We start from the raw sequence: 14,394 nt of genomic DNA on the forward strand, positions 1-14,394 counted from the left end.
GACTGGGGAGGGGGGTGTATCCTGGGGTGGGGGGTGTCTCATATTTATTTTTGTGAATGGGCCCCATCCCCATCCCATTGGCCAGAGGGGGTGCTGGGGGCCGGCTGGCTGGGCTCTGATTGGCAGGCGGGGCTGGGTAAACCCTCTCCCCCCCGCCCCCCCCGGCTCAGGGTGATTCCTGGAAGTGTGCAGGGCACTGTTGGTAAAAGGGAGGGGATGTGCGCCGTGGTCCCTCCCCCTCGCTGCCTGCACGGGGCTAGGGACACCCGGGGGAGGGGAGGGCAGGGCTGGCTCGCCCCCCCTCTCCCTCCTGGGGGGGAGTCCCGTAAACCCCCCCGCCCCCGCCAAGAAACACAGCCCAGCTGTTAACCCTTCAGCGCCTGCACCGGGGACGGTCACAGACCTTCCCGAAGGCGGGGAGCGGAGCGCAGCCCCCCTTCGTCCGCCAACCCCCCCAGCTGTCCTACTCCCGCGTCCCCCCCGCCCCGCTCCCCTCCTCCATCTGCCCCTTCCCCTGATTCTTCCCCCAGTGCCCTCCCCCGAGCTCCTCTCCCAGCTCCTTCCTCCTCCTCCATCTGCCCCTTCCCCACTGCCCCCTGAGCTCCCCTCTCCCGCCTCCTTCCCCTCCTCCCTCTGCCCCCAGCTCCCCTCTCCCGCCTCCTTCCTCCTCCATCTGCCCCTCCCCCACTGCCCCCAGAGCTCCCTTCTCCCGCCTCCTTCCCCCTCCTCCATCTGCCCCTTCCCCACTGCCCCCTGAGCTCCCTTCTCCCGCCTCCTTCCCCTCCTCCATCTGCCCCTTCCCCAGCTCCCTTCTCCCGCCTCCTTCCCCCTCCTCCATCTGCCCCTTCCCCCAGCTCCCTTCTCCCGCCTCCTTCCCCCTCCTCCATCTGCCCCTTCCCCACTGCCCCAGCTCCTTCTCCGCCTCCTTCCTCCTCCTCCATCTGCCCCTCCCCACTGCCCCCAGCTCCCCTCTCCCGCCTCCTTCCCTGTCCTCCTGTCTGCCCCTTCCCCCACACTGTGCCCCCGCCCTGCTCCCCTCCTCCTCTGCTTCTTCCCCACTGCCCTCCCCTTGAGCTCCCCTCTCCCGCCTCCTTCCCCTCCTCCTCTGTCTGCTCCCCACGAGTTCCCCTGCCCCCGAGCTCCCCTCTCCCGCCTCCTTCCCCTCCTCCTCCATCTATCCCTTCCCCAGTGCCCTCCTCTGCCCCGCTCTCCTTTCCCACCTCCTTCCCCTCCTTCCTCTCCTCCTCCATTTGCCCATTCCCCACACTGTCTCCCCAACCCCACTCCCTTCTCCCACCTCCTTCCCCTCCCCATCCTCCTGCTTCGTCTGCGCTTCCCCTTCCTGTTCTCCCCTCTCCCTCTCCCCCTCCCTTTCTTTCTTTTTCTCTTTTTTTTTCTTGCTTTCCGCTTCGCATTTTTGCCTCTTTATCTCAGCTCCAAGCCCCACGGGGCTGGGGGCAAAAAGGGGCGAGTCTCCCTGGCCCATCCAGGGCTCCCTCAGATCACCTGGCGGAGGAGGGGGCTGTGCACTGTGGGTACCCAGGAATGGGGCTGAGACCCCACAAACTCATTTCGCACATGAGCCACCCAAGAGGAAGGACTTTTGGTATCTACGGATCTAGGGCTGGATCAGAGCCGGCGCCCCCTTGAGGGGACAGGCCCTGGGCCCCATTCCCCACCCTCCGAGCCGGCCAGTCCCTGCCCTGGGGCTGGTCCTGAGCCGGCGCCCCCTAGAGGGGAGAGGCCTCCTGCCCCATTGCCGGCCCCCCTGAGCCAGCCGGTCCCTGGACTGCAGCCAGATGGGAGCTGAACAAGGGATATAACGAAAAACCATTTAAAATCTGGGTGCCTGCTAGTGCCCCCCGCTGGGGGAGGACACCCCTCAAATACCAGTCACTATCCCCCCCACCTCCCATAGAGCAGCAGGCACAGTGTCCCCTGCCCCCCAGAGAGAGAGTCTGGGGGAACCTCTGCAGAACCCAGGAGTCTGGGGGGAGAATACCTGCTACCCCCCCCCGCTCAGGTTTCAGTGGCCACCCCTGGGTACTGGGGAGTGGCCATGGGGGTGTCGGGGCCCTATAGTGGAGTAGGGGGATTGATGGATGGTTGACAGGTGTCAGTAGCACCTGGCTGGGTGCTCAGTTCCCCCTGCTGCCCGTTCTCAGAGCCAGATCCTGGGGGTCCTGAGCCCTCGCTGGGTCCCCTCCATCGCCAGCCCCCCGGATGTGGGCTGGATGCCTGAACACAGTCCATGGCCTTTCGCTGGGAATTCACCAGCCTTCCCCTGGGGTCAGCCAGGAGCCCTCACCCCATTGGGCAGATGGGGAAACTGAGGCACTGAGAATGGATTTGTCCACAGCTGTAGCAGAACTGGGCTGAGAACCCAGAAGTCCTGCCCCCCCCGACCACTATACCACGCTCAAACCACTAGACCCTGCTCCCCTCCCAGAGCCGGGGAGAGAACCCAGGAGTCCTGGCTCCCAACCACTGTGCCCCACTGCCTTTCCAGAGCCAGGGAGAGAACCCAGGAGTCCTAGCTCCCAGCCCCCCTCTCCATCCACTTCTCTTTTCTCCCTTTCTCTCTTAGCCCCCCTCCCTTCCCCACACTGTGGGCAGGAACCCTGCCCACATCCTAACCCCCACGGCAGGTTCCCCTTGGCTGCAGCTGGTTGGCAGTGAGCTCAGTTCATTTCCCAGCCTCAGTGACACACTCAGGGCCCCTGAGGACAGCGAGTGAGAGGGGACGCCCCATCCGGCCCTGGGCGGGGACTGGCTGGCTCGGGGTGGGGGCAGGGAATGGGTCACGGGGCCTGTCCCCTGTAGGGGGCGCCGGCTCCCATCCAGCCCTGGGCGGGGACTGGCTGGCTCAGGGGGGGCAGGGAATGGGGCAGGGGCCTGTCCCCCCTAGGGGGCGCCGGCTCCCATCCAGCCCTGGGTGGGGACTGGCTGGCTCGGGGGGGCAGGGAATGGGGCGCGGGGCGTCTCCCCTCTAGGGGGTGCCGGCTCCCATCCGGCCCCAGGGCAGGGACTGGCTGGCTCAGGGGGGGCGGGAATGGGGTGCGGGGCCTGTCCCCTCTAGGGGGCGCCGGCTCCCATCCAGCAGTGTTGTTCCTGTTCTGTGGCCTTCACGCTGGGTCCCCGGCGTCCACCCCGCCCCCCCCCCCCCGGCGCATGACACCCCCTGGTGCCACCCGTCCCCCCTTCCACCCCAAGAAAGAGGCCCAGCCCCAGAGGCCCCTTGTTGGGGTGCATTGGTGGAGGGTGGGGCTGTGTATGTTGCCATGTGTACATGCTGGGGGGGGCGGCTCTCCAGGCCCACTTACCCCCTCTGCACACACAGAGTCGTGTGTTGGGGGGGATCCCCCGGGGTTTCTGGCCGGCCCGGTGTTTACGAGCGGCTGGTTCCTGGCAGAGTCGAGATGCCGGTAAGGCCGCTGGCTTCCTAGCAGCCGTTAGCAGAGGCGCACGGCAGAATGCTAAACAGCAATCACAACAAAGGCCGTGTGCCAGAAGGGGAGAGCGTCGGGGGGCTGCTGGTCGCTCCCCAGAGCCCCCCCCATTGCCATCACCCCCCCTCCCTGCTGCCCACGAGGGATCTCCACCCACCCACCCGTTTGGCCCTCAGTGTCGGTGCCACCTGGCAACCCAGCGCTGAGGCCTGTGAGCTCAGTGCATGAGTGGGGATGGGAATGGGTTTGCTAGAGCAGCTCCCCGGCCCCTGCAAGAGCCAAAGTGTGGGGAGGGGCTGCCAGGGGGGATGTCAGTGTGGGTGTGTGTCCCGGACGCCACCTGCTGGAGGGAACCAGGACTGCCCTGCTCTGTGTCATAGCCCCCACACTGCTCCCAGCGAGTGGGGATTCCCCGATCGACCCAGCGGCAGGGCCTGGGGCCCCAGTGGGGAAGCGCCATGCGGGCTGAGAGGCTGGAGCACCAGGTTACATTGCTTCCGGGGTGGCCGTTCTCTTCTCTCCTGCCCATGCCGCTCGGCCAGCTCTGTCCCCGGGCCTGCCTGGCTCGCGGCCATCGACTCTCTGGGTGAAACAGCTGCTGCACCCCCTTCCCAGAGGGGTCGCATCCCAGTGCTGGGCGAGGGTCCCCGGATACCAGCCCCCGTGCCCCAGGCCAGAGTGATCCCATCTTCCCCAGGTGTAACACACACTCCCGGCACGGGTACAGGGGGGCTGCGGGGTGCCGGGGGGGCTGGTTTGCGGTTCTGTGTTTATTACAAATATGGAGATTAACAGGATGCAAAATAACACAAACAGATGCCCTTGGCGCGTCCTCTCCCTCTCCTGGTGCTGAGCCCCCCTGGCCCCCCACCCGTGGGGCTGGGTGGGGCAGAACCAGCTGGAAGGGGAGGTTATGGGGGGGCTATAAGCGAAGCCCATTATCGAGGGGGAATCACTCTGTTGCCTCAGGTGGCCGATGCTCCCTGCCCCGTCGCTGCGATAACTCCCCCTGGGTTCACGCTATGCGGGTGGGTGGGGGGCTCCCCTGCACCCCAGGGGCTCTGCCCATGGGGCTCCTAGCTGACATCGATGGTGGCGTACAGGACAGGCTCGGGGGCGGGGGCCGGGCCCCCCCGCTTGGCCTGCAGTGCCTGGCGGTCCAGCTCGGCGTAGGTGAGTCCCTTGGCGCTGGGGTCGGGCTCCTGGGGCTGGGAGGGGAGAGATACACCGGTGTGTGTGTGTGTGTGTGTGTGTGTGTGTGTGTGAGAGAGAGAGAGAACACCAACACACACACACAAGGCAGTTCTGATCCCAGCCACCAGGCGGCAGCAATGCCCCCCACAGCCCCCCTCCCCCATGCACAGTTGCTCTGACATGCTCCGTCCTGTCCAGCAGGGGGCTCCCGAGAGCTGCTCTTCCCCCCCCCCCCAGGGAATACAGCAACCCCCCCCCCCCCAGCCCACAGAGCCCCATGGGGCAGAGATCAGGGAAATCTCCCCTCCCCCAGCACCTGCCCCCCACGGAATTCCGCTGACCCTCCCCAAATCTCAGACAAATGCAAACGTTTGGAGGACGGTTTGAGGGGGGTTGAGGTGAGTTTGGGGGGGGGGCAGGGTCAGGCTCTTATTCTCTGTGTTCTGGGTCTCCCGCCCCTCTCGGTGGGGAGCCCCGATGCTGATCCCCAGCTCCGGTGTCTGCCCTGAGGGGGCACGGAGGGGCCAGGCAGAGTCTGGGGCCTGGCGTCAGAACATGGGTCTAGTGGGACCTGTGCCGGGCCAGATGGCTTGTGTGGGGCAGGGGGAGGCTGGATGGTTCATTGGTGCGGGGGGCGAGGAGTGGGGGGCACTTACCAGGACATCCAGCTGCGTCCCTTCACCCCTGAGGGCGTCTGTGGAATAGAGACACCCCCAGTGAGCTGAGTCCAAATCAGCCCCCCACCCCATATCTGAGCTGTTCACAGACTGGCCCACCTGCCCCGCAGTGCACTGGGGTGGGGCAGGGTCATTAGCCCCACAGTGCAGCAGGGGAAACTGAGGCACGGGGCGGGGCACCCCCAAAGGCACACAGTGAGTCAGGGCTGCACCCCACATCAGCATGTCCCCCCACAGGACACACCCCCTGCCAGGGGACACCCGCCCCTCCCCCCGCTCCATGGCTGCCCCCTCATGTGTGACTCACAGACTGTGGTTGCAGGCTCGGACTCCCTACGGGGAGAAAGAGAGAGAGAGTTAGTAACAGAACCCAGGAGTCCTGGCTCCCAGCCCCCACATTGTAACCACTAGACACCACTCCCCATCCCGAGCCAGGGAAAGAACCCAGGAATCCTGGCTCCCAGCCCCCCTGATCTAACCATTAGATCCTAGTCGGCTCGCAGACCCAGGGAGAAAACCCAGGAATCCTGTGTCCTGTATCAAGTAGATCGGGGGTGGTGAGCGGAGCTGGGGTCTCACCTGCTCTGTTTTGGGGCTGGTCCTTTCCCTGCAGAGACATGAAGCAGAATCATCCATGAATCGACCCGGATCCCGTGTACCAGTCCTGCCCCATAGCCCTATAGGGCAGCCTGGATGGGGAGCCCAGGAGGGAGCCCCCCCCCCCCCCACTGCTCTGCCTGGGGAGCATCTCACCCTCCAGCTGCCGAGCCTGGATACCCTAGAGACAGGTCCCCGCCCGCTGCAACACAGCGCCCCCTGCTGGGCCCCTGCCCCACCCCCTGGGTTTCCTTCCCCGTCTCCCGTCCAAGCTGTGACCCCTTCCCAGCCCGGCTTAGCAGCGGGTTTAACCCTTCCCTCGCTGGGCGGGGCACTCACTTCCTCGGGATCTTCTGTAGCAGAGGAAGACCAGGAGGAGGAGGAGGAGGCCGGCGGCCGACGTGCTCACCCTGGCGATGATGGGGATGCTCATCTTCCGTTCTGATCCCTCTGGGAAGCAGCACCAGGCCATGAGCGCCATGAGCGGCTGGTTCAGTACCTGCTTCCCCTGCATCTCCCCCCCAGAGGACCCAGGGACCCACAGCAGAACAGTCTATGGGACTAGTGGGGGGCAGGAGCAGAGGGGATTCTGGGTAATTGTGGTCAGGAAGTTCATTCCCAATGGCAGAGGGCTGTACTGTACTGTACCAGCTCCCTGTCCTCAGCATGTGCTCAGAGCTGTACGGACTCACACCTGGAGTCACTGCGGAGCAGGTCTGGGTGCGGCTGTTCCTATCTGGGAGGAGGAACGTCCCTGTGTCTGTAGAGCTACAGGGGAGCTTGTCTGCCAGCCGGGGCTGTGTCAAACCAGGGGGGGGCTAATACCGACAGCCCAGACTCGCTCTGAGATCACCGGTGGGGGTTGGGAATAGGGAGAGCAGCTGTTCCGATTTTATAGGGATAGTCCCGATATTTGGGGCTTTTTTTAATATGGGCTTCTATTACCCACCACTCCCCGGCCTGATTTTTCACACTTGCTGTCTGGTCACCCTAGCCTGGAACCACATGTTTTTCATCATTTCGGGTCCAGTTTTCATGTAGACAAGGTCTTAGTCCGTCTTTCTATCCCTCACCAGACGTGCGCCCATCTGCCCACTGCCCTGCGTCCCCAAGGACCCACATTCCCATGGACCCGTGGCCGTCCGTCCCCGTGGATCTGTCCATCACCCTCTATCTAGAAGAATTGAACCCATCAGTTCTGTCTGCAGGGACCATCCCCCTCCAAACAGCCCGGGTGGCCCCGTGGGCATCTGAGCAGGGAGCCCTGTTCCCTGGGGGGTGAATTGTTCCATTTCTCCTGCTCACCTTCTCCCTCCGGCTCCGTCGTGGTGGGATTCAGCTGCTGGGGCCCAGCTGAGGTGTTTCCTTCTGTGGGATGAGAACGAGCGTCAGCTGGGATGGGGGAGGGAGGGAACCGAGCACCCAGCCAGCGGCCCGGAAACTCCAGGGGCTGCTGCTGCCCCCTGGCTGCGGGACCCCCCAGCGACTCTGTCCCTGCTCCCCATCTGGGCGTCCCCTCTGCTGGGCCCAGGGCTCATGGCAGAGCTTGGCTTTGAGCATCCCATTGGGGCCAAGACCCCCTGAGGGTCCTGCTGGGTGTAGGGCTGGGAACAGGGACGTGGAGCAGGGCCCCTCACCTGCTACCACCAGCTCCACGGGGTCACTGGGCTTCGACCAGATGGGCAGGTCCCACTTGGTGCAATATCAGCAGCTGTAGCTCCCTGCGTCTCCCCAGTCTGTGGGGCTCCCAGGGTGGGGCTGTGCGTTGGGGGGAAGCTCTCCCAGGCCCTGTCCCCACCAAGCCAATCTGGCATCTGTCCAGTGACCCCCCCCCATATGAAATGAGTCCGGGGGGGTTCAGATGGGGCATTCGCTGTGGGGATCTGCCCCCAGTCCCACCCAGGCAGCTGTTCGTGGCTCCCCCTGGGGGCGGCTCCTTGGGCAGCACATACCTGTTTTTGGGGTGGCTGATGGCGATTCACTGCCCTTAGACGCGGTACCTGGCCCTGCGCTGCCTGAGTAGGGGGAAGTCGGTGCTGTTTCTGACGGAGTCGGGTCGGTTCCCCCTGTGGGAATAGAACCAGCGTCTGTCAGGGGTAGGGCACGGGGGTGAGAAAGCTGGAACCCTGGTGTCTGTGGTGAGTTATACACGGACCCCTTCCCCTAGTCGGCAATGGTGGCTCTTCCCCGGGCTGAGCCGGCGTCCCTGGAGAGAGGACGGGACCCAGGGATTCGGGCCAGCTCAGCGCTCCCGGGATCCCAGAACGGGGAGGATCGGCCCAGCAAGACCCTGAGCGCAGATACAGCCCCTGACTGGTGTGTCGAACTGGGACTGTTCTTAGTGTGGTCTGTGAGTGCTGAGTGGGGGGTGTTGGCCTGGGAGGACGGTCTGCATTGCGGGATGGGAGACTGGCCTTGGGGGAGGATACCTGAGCCTGTAAGTGAGAACCCAGGAAGGGGTTAGAGGCCAGGTGACACCTCTGCCCGGGAAACTGAACAAAGGCTGGGGGAAGAGACTCAGGAGAGGGAGAGGGTTTTCAGGTGGTGGCTGGGGAATGGAGGGAAGCTCAGATGGGGCTCTGACCCCCCAAGGGGGCTGTGGTTCTCCTGGGACCCCAAGATGGACTTAACTGGGGAGGATCCTGTTGTCCGTGCCTGCAAGACCTGTCTGGGACTGTGTTCCTGTCGTCTAAATAAACCTTCTGCTTTACTGGCTGGCTGAGAGTCCTGGTGATCACAGGAAGCCGGGGGTGTAGGGCCTTGTGTCCCCCCACACTCCGTGACAGCTGGCTCCACGGAAACCGGCACCAAAATCATTACTGACTCGTATTAATTACCAGGTGCCCCTGTGCTGGGCCAGCTCCCCCGTGTACTCAGATCTGTACGGACACAGGACAGAGAGACAGTACCTGCCCCAGCCAGGTGCCATTCACACCTGGAGTCACTGCGGAGCAGGTCTGGGTGCGGATGTTCCTATTTGGGAGGAGGAACGTCCCTGTGTCTGAATCAAACCAGGGGGGGCTAATACCGACAGCCCAGACTCACTCTGAGACCCCCTGAGGGCCCAGTTGTGTGTGGGGCTGGGAGCAGGGACACCGAGCCGGGCCCCTCACCTGCTACCACCAGCTGCACGGGGTCGCTGGGCAGCGAGGAGACGAAGGGCTCTGACCGGGGCCGGTAGCTGCAGCTGTAGTTCCCTCCGTGTTGCCGGCCCACGCTGGGGATGCGGAACTTGGCCCCGGCCCCAGCAGGGTCCATGTGTTGCTGCGGGTTCCGGTCTCCAGCCTTGTGCAGGAAGAACCTCACGTCCCGGCGCTGCCCCTGACACCGGATGGTGACGTCTGCCCCTGGGGCGGTGACCCTGGTGGGGCTCAGGGAGATGGAGGGTCTGGGTAAGCTGGGATCTGTGCACAGGAGACAGACACTGAGAACCAGACCCGGGCACCCACCCAGCCCTGGCCTCCCCAGCCGGCCCCAGCCACGGGCAGATCCTGGGGCCCCTGGGCAGAGATTCTCTCCCAGATCCCAGAGTTTCCCCCACCCAGAATCCCAGCCCTGCGAGCTGGGCTCCCAGCCCCAAAGACACTGAGCCGCGGCTCCCTAGTGCTTGAGACCCTCATATGCCCGTGTGTGGCCCCTGCCTCATTCACTGCATTGGGTCTGTCCTGGTGGCACATGGGCACAGCCAAGCTAGCTGCAGCAGCTCCTCCCCAGCACAGGCTGCCACGAGGGCTCCACGCCCAGCCCCCGCTCCCTGCATCGGCTTCCCACAGACGGAGTCAAGTCCGAGGTCTCTGCCCTGATCTCCGAGGTGCCTGAGGGCTGAGCCCAGCGTGTTCCCGGCTCCGGCTGCAGGGTGCTGCGAGTGCCGGGTGCGTGGGGCCGGGCTGGGCGCTCGAGAACAAGCCGCCCAGGGCGCCGGGTGCACACGCGAGCGGCTAGTCCTGCCCGCCCACGGCTCCATTGCTGTTTTCAGCTCCATCAGAGCTAACCCAGGTGCCGCCCGCCGGCCCCCAGCTGCAGGGCAGCAGGGCCGGCTTTAAGCCTATTCCACCAATTCCCCCGAATCGGGCCCCGTGCCTAAGAGGGCCCCGCACCCAGTGAGAATCCCTTCCCTGGCTAGAGGCGCCTTTTTAATTTTTACTCACCTGGCGGCGCTCCGGGTCTTCAGCGGCACTTCGGCGGTGGGTCCTTCAGTGCCGCCAAAGACCTGGAGCGAGTGAAGGACCCACTGCTGAAGTGCCACCAAAGACTCAGAGCACCGCCCAGTGAGTACAAGCCCCACATCTTTTTTTACGTGTGTGTGTGTTTTTTTGTTTTTTTTTAAGTCATCCCTGCTGGGGCCCCATCGAAACTGTTCGAATTGGGCCCCGCACTTCCTAAAGCCGGCCCTGCAGGGCAGACACCCGACAACAGCCCACAGCTCTGGGGTGATCCCGGGGTGTCGGCTCCCTGCCTCCAGCCCGGCCACAATCAGGGTCACGCTCGTCTGGGCAGGGAACAGAACTTCCCCCGGGGCCAGGCCCAGGCTGCAGAACGAGCTCCCCCAGCAGCCCAGGGCCCCCCAAACCTCCCCACCTCCAGCTCCAAGGCCAGGTGCCCTCCCCCGGCCGGCCTGCTCCGTTATCGACCCGGGGCAGCGCGGCCATTGACCCCCCAAACTCCCCAGACCAGCCCCTCCGCGGTGGGCACAGACCTCCCCCGGGGAGAGGACGAGAGAGAACGACCCGCCCGGGACACACGGGGCCACGGCGCTTAATGCTCGACTGGCAGGCGCCCGACACCGCGGTGACCAGGGCAGCGTCAGATCATGTGCAGGGTAGAAGGCTGCTCCCCCCTGGCTGGGACCCCCCAGTGACTCCGTCCCCCCTCCCCGGCCGGGCGTCCCCTCTGCTGGGCCCAGGGCTCAGGGCAGAGCCTGGCTCTGAGTGGCCCGTCGGTGCGAGCCCCTGGGGATCTAGCTGGGTGTAGGGCTGGGAGCCGAGGTGCCGGGCTGGGCCCCTCACTTGCTACCACCAGCTCCACAGGGCAGGAGAAGACAGGTCGTGAGACACAGACCCCAGCACGGTCACTGTGCCCCGTCCCCACAGCCTGGCCCCAGTGACGAGGCCGATACAGGGGCCTGCAGGGAGAGTCTCCTGGATGCTTTTCCCCCGAATCCAAGACCGAGAGAGCTGGGCTAGCAACACAAGAGACACGGGGCCCCCCACCCCTCAGCAGGGCAACGGCGCGGATCCATCTGCAGGGAGCCCATGGAGGGGTGGCTGGGGCAGGGCAAGGAGAGGCTGAGGGGACCTGGAGGCCAATTGCGTTTTATCTCCATGGGCTGGGGAAGGAGAAATCAGTTCAGTGGGGAATGATCACAAGTGGATCAGAGTTCGCTGGTGTAGCAGGAACTGCTGGGGAGGGTCACACTGGGAACTATTGCTGAGCTGCCTGAACAGTAACTGCCATTGGCTGAATTAAACCCACTTCATGGGCAACAATTTACATTCATGGAGCCCCAGGAGCTGGAGTTGGAGCATCCCAGGCACTAGGCCAGAACCCACCGCGCTACGGTCCCGTCGCGGCTTCTCTGTTCCTAGGCTGGTTTCTTGTATCTTGAGCCCTCCCCTTGCGCCGTCTCTGTTTGCTGCTCTGAGCTCCAGCTCAGACACCTGCAGCGAATTCTCCAGGCGATGGGTCGGCTTCTCAATGCAACAACTGTCCCTCCGCTGCGTTTTCTAGAGTCCCTTTGCTCCCTGGCAAATTCTCTCTTCCTGTTGCTGCAGCTGAAGGTTTTCTAACAATTTACTGCCTGGTTCCTCCTTTAACTTTCCCCTCCTGCCTCTGTCTTTCCTCTCTCTGACCCCTCCTGTTCCTGCCATCTCTGCCCCTTCTCAACATGACTTTCCCCCTGCCAGCTCTGTGCCTGGCCCCTTCGATGACACAGCTCGGCCACCGGGTCCCTTTCCACTGGCTCCTGCTCGCTGGGTCCCTGCATTTCTGGTGCTGGTTGGTACCTCGCTGGCTGCTGGTGTCTCTCCCCGGCGCTGGGCAGCCTCCCTCCAAACTCTACCAGCCGTTTCCGCCAGCAGCGCTGGGGTGGGGGAGGAGCTGCTGGCTGCTGTCCCCCGCTGGTTTCTTTCTCTCCCCATCACAAATAATCCCACCCCAGGCTCGAGCTCCCCCCACTTCCCCTGCCCGGGAATCCTTGGGGGTCTCCCCACAGCTGTTGTTCCCAGGCTGCTTCTGAGCAGCCAACATGTGCAGCTCCCACTGCTCTGTAACCCGACAGCCCCCAGCCCAGGTGGGCATCACACAGCCGGCCCTGGAAGGCCGTCACAGGCTGGGGGTGGGGCCGGCTGGGCAGCCCCTGGGCCCGACTCCTCTGTGGGTCCCCAGACCTTGGGGCAGCCAGGGGAACATCCCCCTGGGACAGGCCCCTGCTCTGCAGCTGCCCCTGGGGGCAGGGCCGTGTTCCTGCTAATTTTTTATATCCATGTGTGCAATGAATTTTGTTGTGTGCACAGAGAGGTGATGTGTGACGGGGGTGGGGCAGAGGGTTGGGGTTCAGGGGGTGTGAGGGCTCCGGCTGGGGGTGGGGCCTCTGGGGTGGGGCTGGGGATCAGGGGTTTGGGGTGCAGGCTGCCCCACGCAGGGCCGGCTCTACAATTTTTGCCGCCCAAGCAGCTGCCCTGGGCGCTGGGCAGTCCATGTGCCCTTAGGGCGGCAGGCGCGTTTCTGCCGCTGGGGCACCGGCGGCAGCTTCTATGTTTAGCTGAAGCCGCCCCGGACAGCTAAACATAGAAGCTGCCACCGAATTGCCGCTGCCGCGGAAACGCGCCTGCCGCCCTAAGGGCACACGGACTGTCCCCCCCGCCCGCGGCGGCAATTCGCATGCTACTTGGGGGCAAAACAAGGGGGACTGCCACCCCTTGCAGAATGCCGCCTCAAGCACCAGCTTGGAAGGCTGGTGCCTGGAGCCGGCCCTGGCCCCAGGGCTGCAGCGGGGAGAGAGGACTCCCTCTGTTGCTGCAGCAGCCTGGGGCCGGGGGAGAGGTGCCTCTCCCTGGCCACAGCATCTTAGAAGAAATTTAGGGGCAGGGGTCCCCTCTCCCTCAGCCCCTAATCTCAGGCAGCTGATGCTCCCCCCTAGCTAGGGACCCCCTAGTGATTCCATCCCCTCTCTCCGTCCAGGCATCCCCTCTGCTGGGCCCAGGGCTCAGGGCACAGCCTGGCTCTGAGCGTCCCACTGGTGCAGAGCCCTGGAGGGTCCGGCTGGGTGTGGGGCTGGGAGCGGAGATACTGAGCTGGGCCCCTCACCTCTCACCACCAGCTCCACGGGGTCACTGGGGTATGACACGTTGAACGGCTCCGATCGGCTGTGATAGGAGCAGCTGTAGCTCCCGCCGTCCTCCCGGCTCACGTTGCTGATGGGAAACACCCCCTCAAACCTGTCCGAATCCACAGGTGGGAAATGGCGTCGCTCTTTATTCAGCACGAACCGCACGCCCTGGCGCTGCCCCCGACACCAGATGGCCACTGCTCCCCCCAGGGAGACCCCCCAGCTGGGGCTCTGCAGGGTGATGTTGGGTTTGGGGTAGCTGGGCTCTGCAGAGGGAAGCAGACAGGCCGTGAGACACAGGCCCCGTCACTCACTCCTGGGGCCCGTCCTCACCACGCGGCCTCAGTGGAGGGTCAGACCCGGCGGCCCTGGGGACAGGCTCCTGGATCCCTTTCCACAGGGGCCAGAGTTTCCCCTGAGCCCTGGGCTCACAGCATGAGACACGGAGCCACCCCAGCCCCTGGGGCCCAGAGCTCTGCTCCCCGGCGGGTGCCAGGCCAGGCCAGTCTCCAGGGTCCATTCACTCCCTGGCTTCTCTGCTGGGAGGGCTGGGAGCCAGGACTCCTGGGTTCTGTCCCTGGCTCTAGGAGGGGAGTGGGGTCTAGTGGGGAGAGCAGGGAGGATGGGGGCCAGGACTCCTGGGTTCTGTGCACAGCACCATCACTGACTTGTAGGGGACCGTGCAAGTCACTACTATACACTGAGGTTTATAACCTTCAGCTCCGCCCATCACCCCCTAACTGATGTGGTGCCTGGGAAAGGCCCCCCCTGCTCTGCAGCTCCTCCTGGGGGCAGGGATTCCCCCTTCCTCTGCCCCAAATCTCCAGTGGCTGCTTCTCCCTCCTGGCTGGGGAACCTCCCACTCCCAGTGACTCCCCCCTCCCCGGCCGGGCGTCCCCTCTGCTGGGCCCAGGGCTCAGGGCAGAGCCTGGCTCTGAGTGGCCCATCGGTGCGAGCCCCCGGGGATCTAGCTGGGTGTGGGGCTGGGAGCCGAGGTGCCAGGCTGGGCCCCTCACCTGCTACAATGATCTGCACAGGGTCGCTGGGCTCCGAGTAGGCAGTTTCTCCTGTTCTGTTGCTATAACGACAGGTGTAGCTGCCCCCGTGTTCCCGTCTGGCGCTGGTGATGGGAAATTCAGCCTCAGAGCCG

General features: G+C 64.6%; 1 protein-coding gene across 1 annotated transcript in view; it reads right to left on the reverse strand.

Moving 5' to 3' along the window:
- Positions 1-4,217: 4,217 nt before the first annotated feature.
- The window catches only part of LOC120393548 (mucin-5AC-like), a 353,632-nt gene continuing 343,455 nt past the window's right edge, over positions 4,218-14,394 (reverse strand). The window contains exons 30-36 of the mRNA XM_039518169.1: positions 7,870-7,983; positions 7,223-7,285; positions 6,257-6,367; positions 5,900-5,927; positions 5,628-5,653; positions 5,300-5,337; positions 4,218-4,657 (exon numbers count right to left, since the gene is read on the reverse strand). Of these exons, the coding sequence (XP_039374103.1) occupies positions 4,526-4,657; positions 5,300-5,337; positions 5,628-5,653; positions 5,900-5,927; positions 6,257-6,367; positions 7,223-7,285; positions 7,870-7,983 (512 nt within the window). The 3' untranslated portion in view covers positions 4,218-4,525. The remainder of the gene's footprint in view (positions 4,658-5,299; positions 5,338-5,627; positions 5,654-5,899; positions 5,928-6,256; positions 6,368-7,222; positions 7,286-7,869; positions 7,984-14,394) is intronic.

Source organism: Mauremys reevesii, unplaced genomic scaffold (assembly GCF_016161935.1).
Source record: "Mauremys reevesii isolate NIE-2019 unplaced genomic scaffold, ASM1616193v1 Contig23, whole genome shotgun sequence".
Lineage (NCBI taxonomy): Eukaryota > Metazoa > Chordata > Testudines > Geoemydidae > Mauremys > Mauremys reevesii.